Source organism: Dendropsophus ebraccatus, chromosome 15 (genome assembly GCF_027789765.1).
Source record: "Dendropsophus ebraccatus isolate aDenEbr1 chromosome 15, aDenEbr1.pat, whole genome shotgun sequence".
NCBI lineage: Eukaryota > Metazoa > Chordata > Amphibia > Anura > Hylidae > Dendropsophus > Dendropsophus ebraccatus.
Genome location: NC_091468.1, coordinates 37622391 through 37635114, shown reverse-complemented (window position 1 = coordinate 37635114; position 12724 = coordinate 37622391). Strand labels below are relative to the sequence as shown.

Genomic DNA, 12724 nt, shown 5'->3' with positions numbered 1-12724 from the left:
TGATAACCCAATGCTTGGCTGAGCTTTCACGTCTATGGGGAAGCCCGCTATCTAATGTATACAGGAAGGCCATACGCCCTGCTTACAATACAGGATTGTAAACTAGTATAACATATATGGGACATTTGGGAAGTAGAGTTACTTTCAACAATGAAATTGTGACGCTCACACCTCCTCTTATAGCTGTAGTGTTAAAGGGATCTGAGGCAATAGTGTTTCTGCATTGTACCATATTAGGAACACATCCTGACGGGTTTTAATATTACATGGTTGTGCCTCAATGATATTTTTACAAGGTTAAAAACTTTTAACTCGTTTTTACATTCAAAACAATGAAAAATCTGCAACACTGAATCCTCTAACTAATAGTGAGCCCCCACATAAGGCTTCTCCCTGGCGGTGGTAGCACTTTCCCAGCACTATTTCTATCCTTTAGAGAGCAGCCATAAATAGCAGCGTGTTACGCTGAAGACTTTGGATTCCGCTGGGATCTGCAGCTTCCACAATATGCAAACAGTACATTTGATTAGGAGAGAAGAACGCAGCAAAAAATAGAGAAAATTTCCCTGTGCATGTAAGCGTGTAGTATTGTTAACCCACTTATACCATCGGCTGCCATCTGTATAGTGCAGGAAACACTAACTCATATAAATAGGTCTTTTCAAAAGGGGTGTAAAATAAAAAAGTATAATTACATCCAGACACAAGTAGAGCCAGCAAGCCTGACTTGGCCTAACTCCAGCTCCGAACATTATTGCTAGTAGGTTTTCCATGTACTTAATATCTATATCTACTACGTTTCTACCAACATGTCAGCAAAAAATTTAGAATTTATAGCACCAACATATTCCATATCTGTACATGATGTAGCCACTTCATTCAGTCCCTATCTACACACGCAGATTTTGGCCCATATTTTAAAGCACCAATAGTCAACCCTCGTCTGCATTGTTAGGCCTGTTTTACATGGGGCTATTACACATGCATTTCTGTTTTCGTATTATGGCTGCAAGCCCTGGCCTGACTGCGGGACTGATGACCCTATACGGACACCTGTCAGATCAGGATTTGCATACATCATAGAGGTGTGTGAATCTGGCCTTTAAGGGGCTGTCAGACCTCACAAAGGCAAGGCTGGTAAAAATATCCAAAAAAAAAAGTTATATTCAAATCTCATATCCCTTGTGTGCAGCTCTCACTGCTTTCATGTCAACACACAGGAAGTGCTGGCACAGAGGTGACCGGTATCTGTCAATGACTGGCTGAACAGGAACATCCCTTGTGTGGAGATGAAAGCAGAGAAAGTGCCAGGTGTGGCAGGGAACCGGGGCAGGTGAGTATAAGTTTTTCAGCCAGTCAGTCATGGATAAAGGGAGACTACAGAAAGTTCCTTGAACAAGACACTTGTCAACTGGTTGCATGTGAGGAACAATACAACCTACATAGTGAAACACAGTTTTTGGAAGAAAGCTGCCCTGTTTTATAGTCCACTATAACCCCTTTATATTTAAGGATGTGTAACTTCTGTGTACATCATTCCTCGCTCTCTGCTTCAAGTGCCAAGCTATGCATAACGGCCGACTCCAGCTGACACCTGTAAACCTTGAAATATCAACATTGTAGACGTGGGTATATTTGTGTATTAAAGGGGTACCCTCCCGGGATTACAATCATGCCTTCTGCCTTGCATAAATGTCAGTGAGAGAAGATTTCTTCCCTGAACGCAGCCCATGCATGACTTACCTCTACCCTTCATGACTCCAAATTTACACCCAAAATACAGGCAGTGCAGGCATGCATTTCCCATTGAGGAAGGGTCATATCCAGAGGAGACGATCACAGAAAATAGACATTGTTTCTCCCATATGTCCCAGATGAAGCTCAAAGCCACATGCTTTGACTTGTAAAGCTAATCTGCAGGCTTCACACTGGAATAAGGCATGATGGATACAATGGATGAAAGTTCACAGTAAACCCGTGATAAGGAGGCCCGATAACACTAATGGAGTCACTTATAAGGGCCGCATTTCACAATGTCAAAGGAAAGAACACTTCTGATATGGTGCCAGGTCTTCAGGCAACAACCTCACACATTTTATACCGGCGGCATTTATAAACATGGCCGAAAAGTCATCCACAGAAGGTGTAAAGGGCGCCAATACCGCAAGAAAATGACCTATTGTTTATATCAAACAAAAAAAACTGAATAATTTTGGTGCTTTTTTTGCTTCTTTTTTTTTTAATTATTTGCAAATGTGGCAGATTCCAGTCTGGCTGCTGGGCCTAAAGCTAAGCTAGGCTTCCTGTATTGTACAGATCATCTCAGCAGTGCCCTACTTATCAACACAGATAGGGGTACAGTGACAGGCGATACAGTATATAGGTAAGAGAGGATCCGACCATTCACCAGTCACAGCTCCCCCCACAGTCTATTGACCCTTGATAGACCACGGCTAGAATACTCTACCAAACAAGTCAATAGGTCAGCTCCAAACTATTGCTTCCTATGGGTCTTGCTATAAGCCATGTTCTTAAACCAGGGACGTGGAACCTTCAACCTTCTAACTCCCAATTCCCATCATGCCCAAGTGGCATTTTAGTTTGCAACAGCTGGAGGACTGAAGGTTTCCCATCCAGGTTCTAAATGAGGATTCTCTAAACAAGACGGCTGCCCCATAATAATGTGCTAAAAGGGAAAATAAAATGAATAAATAATTACAGAAAAATGGACAGTGTCTATGACAGGGCTTAAAAGGGGCACTCCAGTCAATTTTCTTTTTCTTTCTAGTCAACTGATGTCAGTTGGGTTCACACTACGTTTTTGCAAAAAAACGGATGAAAAAACGAATGAAAAAAATAAATAAATAAATAAAAAATAAATAAATGTATGCAACTGTGTGCATCCGGTTTTCCATGGACTTCCATTATTTAAAAAAAAAAACAAAACACGAATCAAGACGGATGAAGGTTTTTTTTGTTTTTTTTTTATATAGGGAGTCAATGGAAAAAAGAATGCACACAGTTGCATATGTTTTTTTCCAAAACACAGATTGCAAAAGAGTAGTGTGAACCCAGCCTAAGAGATTTGTCATTTTCTTCTATTTATAAATCTCAAGTCTTCCAGTACCTATCAGCTGCTGTATGTCCTGCAGGAAGTGGTAGTGGAAGTTCTTTCAGTCTGACACAGTGCTCTAAGCTGCCACCTCAGGAACTTTCCAGAGCAGGAAAGGATTTCATTGGGGATTTGTTACTGCTCTGGACAGAGGTGGCAGCAGAGAGCAATGACTGGGCAACAGTACACCACTTTCTGCAGGACATACAGCAGCTGATAAGTACTGGAAAACTTAAGATTTTTTAAAACAACTACAAACTACGATTTTTAAACTACAAACCTGCATAACTTTGACTCCAGTTGATTCTAACTAAATCAACAACAGATGTGATATAAAGCAAGTTTGCAATATATATATATATATATATATATATATATATATATATATATATATATATATAATAAAGTTTCATGTCTAAGACCTTAGACAAAGGAGGATTTTTAAGCATTTTTGAGTGTTAGCTCATTCATCAGCAGATTGCTGGGCCTATTTGAAATCAGCCAATAATATGGTACTATGAGAACGAAATCTAAAACCTCAAGAATCCTATGTGCATATATATATATATAAAGGTTTATGTATGACATCTGTGAGGGCAGGAGAGGCAAGCCTTTTATTATTGGTGAAGGAACATTGCAGTACAGTAGTTGTATGGTCGCTCTCAATAACAGTAAGGAAACCTATAGGAAGTTGTAGAATGGCACTGTAGTGAAGAGGGATCAAACTTTATTTATAACCGCCATAACAGCCACATTACACCTCTCTCCACACGCCATTGTTCTGTTTTCTTCTGACGCCTTTGTGAGGGAGCTGCGTATTCTGTGCCAAGGCCAGAAGTGGATGCCATCAGCCAAACCCTTCCGAATATTCTTTGGGAAGGGCTTTGGTGATGTCACAGGATGGGAGAAAGAACTCTGCTCCCTAAATATACGGCTTATGCATAAAAGCCTACAATAATGGCGCACCACTGACCCTGATGGGAACGCTGCAGCAGTAATGTGAGGTTACAGAAATAAGGTCCCAAATTGGGTAGGGCCTGGAGCGTTACTCGTGAAATACATCATAGCATATACGGGCCAATGTTTCCATCTTCCATGTCCCTTCTCAATATCATATTATAAATATTGTGGACATGTCACGGGAGAAGTGTTTGAGGGGGTGTACATCTCACCTAGGTTACTGCTTAGTGTGAGATGGTGAGTCCAGGAGGGATCTGTTGCTCAGCAGTGTTATGCTGCTGAGCTATTATTTACTGTTGCCGGGCCTGGATTTACATGGAATGGCAGGTAGGTTTTGGTAGTGGGACTTGCCATTCCCTCCCCTCGATCCAGTTCAGGTGTTGGGATCAGGTGAGCTCTGACCCTAATCAGCCTGAGAAGGTAAAAGCTCACACAGTGTGCAGATGGTTGCTCTCAGCCAGGAGTGAACAGCCTGGGTGTCTGTTTGGGAGCAACCTGTGAACATAGCCTCTGCTGGAGCTAATACACACCTTGCGGTATTCAGGTGAAAGACGTCCTGTTTTCAAGTGTTAGATAGGTGAAGAAACCTGTTAGTAAGTGCCTAGACGGGCAAGACCTTTTTGTTTGTTTTATTCTTAAAAGCACGGTGTTGCTGTATTTCTGTTTACTGGACTGTTTATGCTGCAAATAAACGCCAAGTTGATCTTTTATAAGTCCAAGCCTGATGTGAACTGTGTCCAAACACACCATCCCCCGGGAAGATCCTTAATATTAAAAAAAAATTATATATATATATATAATTATATATATATACACACACACACACATACATACAGTATATCTGAGTTTATAACTAAGCTTATACTAAACATCTCTAGTCCCTTCATGGGGCTCATGTGATCAATATGTCAATACACACACTCATTACACCAGCATCATCTCCCCATTATACACCAAGATGAAGAATAGATGCGTGGGGATGGTTTACAGGGATGTATGTAAAATTGGATGTTAAGAGCAAGAACAAAGGGTTCACAAGGCATTACAATCAAAAGGATTAATGCGGATAGAGGGATTAAAAGGAAAAAAAAAAACCCTCTCCCGGTGTAATGTAATTCAGCGACTGCTCCGCACAATATAAGTGGATGACGATTAAGTGAACGGCAGCGTTTAATAAGGGCTTGGGAAAACAAAAGGCGATCGTAGCCAGCAGCGGAGGTATTCCTTTACATACTGCCTGTCCGACACCAGCAATGATGAGAAAAAACACCAGGCACACTGAGGGTTAAGTACAAGAAAAAAAAATAAAAATTGAATATTTTAGTGTTTTATTATTGCCTTCTCTAATAAACACATTTGTATTATTGGAGGGTTTTTCCTGTTTTATAGCTATAAAGAACCAATGAGTTGTCAGCAGAGTCAGGGAATGGACAAGGATGCAAATACACATACAGCAGGAGTTACCACAATGCAAACAATCCTATAGAAAACCATTGACATCAGGTTGAATACTTTATTGCCCCCAAATCCCTACAGCACAGGTGGGAACTCACTGCTCTCTAAAACTACAATTCCCATCATGCCTGGAGAGCTGAGGCTTTACAACCTTAACCTATACAACCTTATCCATAGTATCCAGCGCACAGGGTGAAATTTGGGTAAAAAAAATACATTTCTACCACTTGTGAACTGTAAATCTGGCTAAGTGTTAAAAAATTAACAGTGCTGATCCTAGGAATATGTCACGACTCTAAGTGGATACAGAACTATGTGCGGCAGATACACCAGCAGTAAATGGAGGGGGGGGGGGGGGGCGCACATGTGCAACTCACTGCTTCACTCTAGACTTGATCATTGGGGATCCCGGCTGTCAGAACCCCTCAATGTAACACTCACTCCCCCAATATCCTGGGAATAGGTGCTGTAACTCAGGTCTCCTGTACATCGCACACTTGCCTCCATATAACAAATGGGTATAACACAGCTCTATGGTACAGCTATGTGCATGACGACTCGGGATCCACTGGTCCCTAATAGCTATCAATGAGCAGCAGAAGAGCAGAGCTATAATGGCTGCTCGGTTTAATATAACACTGTTCATGTGGCAGTAGTTATGTATTGGCTCGGAGCGTCTCATCTCCCTATGGAGCACAATGGATAGGTGGTGATTAATCTGAGGTCTATAGATGGGAGACACACACATCCCTGTACTCATACACACAGTATACATACTCCACTCAATATAACAGGGAAATCACTCATCACTAATTGGTTGAATAAACACAATGCAACAATGCAGTTTTCTTCCTACTTTGTCCTATTTCTGTCAAAGGCCGACACACTATTTGACTCCTGTGGGTAATAGTAGCTGGGAGTGTGCATGAAAGGGGCATAGGATACGCTACATCTACAGTATACACTTCTCATACCCATTGTGGTCCATAGCTCCATAAAGGCGGTTTCTTTTGAGAAATAGCAGGTAAAAATGAAAAGTTCTTCTATAGCAATATATTCTGTATGATCAGCAGGTTTGACCACTTCCTCCCCATATACTGCCAAGTAGACACAATGAAGTAATCCGCCATGTATTTCCCATACATAAATATTAAAATGGAATTTCCAGGATATTTTCATCCTCAGGACAAGCCATCTATATTCGATTGGTAAGGGTCTGATGTATTGCACGGCCATGGTGCCGCCATGCACAGAAAATGGAGCTGGAAGATTACAGAAGACATCTGACTGCATGTAATATAGATAGTACCTACCCATACAGCCATATGCTACAGACAGTGCTGGGATCTGATGACTGCTCCAACCATTTCCTATAAGGCAGCAATCATACCAGTATACACTCATGAAGGGCTTACCTGAGAAATGATTCATACAATTGCAGGGGGGTGTGCAGAGTAATGGCTATAACATTATCAGCTATAGCTACAATCTGTAATTGGTAACATTCACTCAATCATACGCCTTGTTCAGAGGGCGCTGGGTGTACAACCACCATACAAATACATTAGCATAAGGAAAAAAATGTACCGAGTCAGACTTAAAAAAAAATCTTTAAAAAAAAAGTAGAATTTAATTTTGATATGAATTTTACAAGTTTTGCTCATGAATATATATTATGAGCAACATTCTAATAGGACACTGGCCCTATTACATAAGGGGGGGTCGAGGAAAAGTTGTCGGTCACTATTTGGCAGTTTGTTTCTGAGCTGGAAGAGTCCATTGTGTGGGGGGAGATCTGTGCTGTTCTCTTCCTGGATGCTGGATGATTGTATTTCAGCAGTAGTATAATATGAAGATATCCTGTGTAATATAGAGGAGGAGGAGAAGACATAAGTAGTGTAGACATAAGTAACCTCTGTCCTCAGTGTGGTGTTTTCTCTCTAGGAGAAGATTGTGTGTTTTTCTTCAGTGTTCTATGGCTGCAGGTGTGTGTGTGTGTGTGTGTGTGTGTGTGTGTGTGTGTGTGTGTGTGTGTGCGCGTGCGCGCTATGGCTGCAGCAGGCTGTGTGTGTGTATGTGTGCTATGGCCGCAGCAAGCCGAGTGAGTGTGTGTGTGTGTGTGTGTGTGTGTGTGTGTGTGTGCGCTATGGCTGCAGCAAGCTGTGTGTGTGTTCTATTGCGTGCCCCCACAGTGACCTTCTATATCACTGTGGGGGCACTGTGTGACCTCTATATCACTATGTGTGACCCCTCTGTATATCACTATGGCTGACCTCTATATTACAGGTATCTGGCATTGTTAGCAGTGTTTCTGTGTATGGTGAATATTTAGTTAGAAACATAGAAGATTTTCAGCCGGAAAAGACCACCTGCTCCATCTAGTCTAGTTCTGAGTAGTTCAGGACATGGAGGCTGGAGACTGGCTGCATCCACTGCACACACAGGAGAATCTGCTTTATATACAGTATTCCTTTATCTATTCAGAAGTCGCCCCAGGATCATGTAGGACATTAGGGAGAAGCTGCTGAGCCAGTGTGATAAATAGCTCCCCTGGTATATGACCGGCCATTTATGAAGGAGCAGGAGTCGGAGCTGCGGCTTACCGACTCCACAGCCCTGTGTGAAAGGTATGGATGTTTATGTGTATGGAGGTAACAGTGCAAAGTAACACACCAGCTGATTATTGCAGATCACTTCTAGGCTTTTATTCTACAGCTCACATATCATCCTTCCACCTATTTGGACTCCATAACCTAAGTCCAGATCAGAACTCCCCAGAATGTCACCCTACAAGAACTCACCACTGGTGTTACATTTTAGCTCTCGTATCTAAAGTGTTTTTGATTGCCTTTTTTAAAACTTTTTATTTTGTGATCTTTTGTACAGTTTATTCTTGTTTGTGTTTCTTTTTTATGTCTGACTTGTTTACAGATCCTTCCTTAGGGTATGTTCACATACATGTTGGCATTCATTGCAGTAACGCAACTTAACATTAAATTTCAGGAAGGCTAATTTCCAAAAACTAAGAGAGGACCTTGGGAACATAGACTGGGACAATGCCTTCAGAAATAAAAGTACACAAGAGAAATGGGACATATTTAAGAGCATCCTGGGTAAATCGTGTGAACTACACATACCATATGGGAATAAACGTAGTAGAAATAAGAGAAATCCAATGTGGTTAACTTCAGCTGTAAGGGGTGCAATAAATGATAAGAAACAAGCATTCAGACAACTAAAACAAGAAGGTAGTGGGGAAGCATTGAGCAACTATAGACTGAAGAATAGAATGTGTAAAACGCAAATAAAAGAAGCAAAAATAGCAACAGAAAGAAGGATAGCCACAGAAAGTAAAACAAATCCCAAAATGTTCTTCACCTATATAAATAACAAAAGACTTAAAACCGAAAATGTTGGTCCCCTCAAAAATAATCTGGGTGTAATGGTGGAGGGGGAAGAGGAAAAGGCCAATCTACTAAATACATTCTTCTCTACTGTATTCACAGAGGAGAATCCCATAACAGACGACATGACTAGGGATAATGTTAATCCTCCCATAAATCTCACCTGCCTAACACAACAAGAAGTGGGGAAACGCCTTAAAAACATTAAAATCCATAAGTCACCGGGCCCAGAAGGTATCCATCCTAGAGTTTTGCAAGAATTAAATACTGTGTTGGACAGACCGTTATTCCTAATATTTAAAGATTCTATTACGACAGGGATTGTTCCACAGGACTGGCGCATAGCTAATGTGGTACCGATATTCAAGAAGGGGTCAAGGAGTGATCCTGGAAACTACAGGCCCGTAAGTCTAACATCTATAGTAGGTAAAGTATTGAGGGGTTTGTAAGAGATGCTATACTAGAGTATCTTAATGAAAATAATCTTATGACGCAGCACCAGCATGGATTTATGAGGGATCGGTCCTGTCAGACTAATCTGATCGGCTTCTATGAAGAGGTAAGTTATAGACTGGACCTGGGGGAGGCTGTGGATGTTGTGTATCTGGACTTTTCAAAGGCATTTGATACTGTGCCGCATGAAAGGTTGGTCTACAAAATGAGGATGCTGGGACTCGGGGAAAACGTATGCAAATGGGTAAGTAACTGGTTGTGTGATAGAAAACAGAGGGTGGTCATTGATGGAAAATATTCAGATTGGGTTTTAGTTACTAGTGGGGTACCTCAGGGGTCAGTGTTGGGTCCACTTCTTTTTAATATTTTTATTAATGATCTTGTAGAGGGGCTACAGAGTAGAATCTCCATTTTTGCAGATGATACTAAACTGGGTAAAGTAATCAGTACAGAGGAGGATAATATCATATTACAGAGGGATTTGGAGAAGCTAGAGGCTTGGGCGGAGAAATGGCAAATGAAGTTTAATGTGGATAAATGTAAGGTTATGCATTTGGGCCATAGAAATAATAAGTACAGTTATGTGCTAAATAATAAAACACTGGGTAAAAGTACTTCCGAAAAGGACCTGGGGGTATTGGTGGACAGTAAACTCAACTTTAGTGATCAGTGCCAGGCAGCAGCTGCCAAGGCTAATAAAATAATGGGGTGCATCAAAAGAGGTATAGATGCTAAAGATGAGAACATAGTTTTGCCTCTTTATAAATCACTCGTCAGACCACATATGGAATACTGTGTACAGTTTTGGGCACCGGTATATAAGAAGGACATAGGTGAACTGGAGCGGGTGCAGAGGAGGGCAACAAAGGTCATTAAGGGAATGGGTGGGTTACAGTACCAAGACAGGTTATCAAGCTTGGGGTTATTTACGCTAGAAAAAAGACGTCTTAGGGGCGATCTGATCACAATGTACAAATATATGAATGGACAGTACAGAGATCTTTGTAGTGGTCTTTTTACTCCTAGGTCTGTAACAATGACAAGGGGGCATCCTCTACGTCTAGAGGAAAGAAGATTTCATCATCAGCATCGACGCGGATTCTTCACTGTGCGAGTGGTAAGACTGTGGAACTCTCTGCCACATGAGGTTGTCATGGCCGATTCATTAAATAAGTTCAAGGGAGGACTTGATACTTTTCTTGAACAATATAATATAACAAGTTATGGGCATTAGATTTCTGGTGATACGTTGATCCGGGGATTGTTCTGGTTGCCATTGCAGTCGGGGGGGGGGGGGGGGGGGGAGGGGGGGGAGTTTCTCCATGTGGTGGGGCGGTTGTCTTCTGCCCCGTGGGGGTTTTTCGCCTTCCTGGATCGACACAGTGGGATTCTCCTAGGTTGAACCTGATGGACTCTTGTCTTCTTTCAACCTTGTTTACTATGTTACTATGTTCAATTAAATTACTGCAATAATTTTACTGTCAAAAAAATCCTGATCTGGAGTCCTTTAGGAAATAATCAGTATTTCCTGACCATAACAACTATTTATGGTCGGGAAACCAGCAGGAATTCATGTCAGGAAAGCATCAATAATTCCTGATGCTCCCATAGACGTAATGGGGGAATCTGTTCAGGAAATCCAGAAATAGGTCATTACAGAACCTGTCTTATTTTCCTTAAGGACGTCCATGTGCAATACAAACCTATGGGTCAGGAAATCTATCCAGATTTCTTATTAGGATTTTCCTGATAGGTAAAAGGGGGGGGCTCATAAAGATTGTTAATGCAGCCTTTCCTGCTCTCAGCTGTTGGCTGTGTAGTCCACATTACATGGGGAGATGTGTAGCCAACAGCTGATGATTTGTCAGGACAGCTAGCCGATGAGCAGGGTATGTATGTTAGTTAGTTGATCGTTTGTCATATTTTGGTCAACTACCACTGTAGGTAGAAAGGCCATAAGGATACATGCACTATTTTTGGGGTCTGTATTTTTAGCTTTTTGGGATTTCTGTTAAACTAAAAAACGAAAAAACAGCTGGTACTTCGTATTCAGTAAAATTTTACAGCCATAACTAGAGATGAGTGAATTTACGATAATAACGTAACAAATCGCTTTGTTATCTCTGCAATTCGCTCATCAGCCGGCTGCCCCAGGTGCTGGGAAAAGCTGGAGCCAGTCCTGGGAAACCGGAAGAAGTTTCCCAGGACTGGATGCAGCTTTTCCCAGACCCGGGGAGGAGCAGCAGGGAATGGCAGTCAGTTAAAAGGCAGCCGGATGATGAGTGGATTGCAGAGATAATAAAGCGCTTTGTTTCACTATTACTGTAAATTCGCTCTAGTCATAACCTTACACACACAAAAAAAAAAAAAGAAGTTTTTTCTTCTAGTTTTTAGGCTTTATTTGTCCCAACAAGCTGGTGTGCAAATTCATAATAGCATTTGCTATAGAATAAAAGGGTCAGAATAATGCTATTAAAAAAAACAAAAAAAAAACATAGCGTGAAGACATTATCCAATAGAGGAGCCTAAGGAAGAAAGACAAAAACAAACCACATACTGTACCTGGTGTGTACCTACTACAAGGGGATTTTCTTTATGACATAACAGAAGACTAAAAGCAATTAAATATTAAAAAGAAAACTTGATAGTTGACAATGGCTATTGTTATACCAAGATTGTCACATGACAACAGCCGCGCATGCGAGGCTACCCACCCACACAGAAGGACTACCCCATTAGTGTAAAATATAATAGGTGTCAGACACTCCACCAGCATGCTTCTGTGGCCTGTCTCCACAAGCTGTGCCCAGGCTATACTATTATTACTATACACAGTAATGGGTGGTGTTTGTGCTACTTACACATTTCTGACATTTTTTGTGGTTATGAAGAATTTCTTCACCTTCTAGTCCACAAGTTACGGTCTTAGGGAATTGTGATATTCCAGCTATGAAGAACAGTAGGAATTTACATTGGATACAAGCCCAAAGCAATCCCTGCCAGTGTGGAGGTGCTCAGCGATTTGTTGGGCAGCCCATCTCTATGCACCTTATCAGATGTCAGTGTCCGCTTATGAGGGGTAATCGCTCTATTATAGTCACATTAAGGACACCTCTGGATGTGCAGTCTAGATAGCATGGTCTGATGTGTACAAGCAGACTGAGAAGACACACGGTGAGCACTATGATGGGACTGTCATCCCACTAATGTGCCCCGTGCTGAAAAACATGTATACAGTATATAATAGTCAACAATACATACATGCTGTTCTGATGACTATTAGCTTTCGCACTGATAAATGGAGGCTGTGAGATTTCCAACAATTTTAGGCCACCACAGC

General features: G+C 41.4%; 1 protein-coding gene across 3 annotated transcripts in view; it reads right to left on the bottom strand.

Annotated features, from left to right (window-relative positions):
* Nucleotides 1-12724, bottom strand: part of ATL2 (atlastin GTPase 2) — a 36900-nt gene that overhangs the window by 14308 nt on the left and 9868 nt on the right. The window contains exon 1 of one of the 3 annotated variants that reach the window (XM_069954257.1): nucleotides 1744-1913. The exons of the other annotated variants lie outside the window; for them this stretch is intronic. Within the exon in view, the coding sequence (XP_069810358.1) occupies nucleotides 1744-1807 (64 nt within the window). The 5' untranslated portion in view covers nucleotides 1808-1913. Of the gene's footprint in view, nucleotides 1-1743; nucleotides 1914-12724 lie in introns of those variants that run through there. 3 annotated transcript variants of the gene reach the window in all.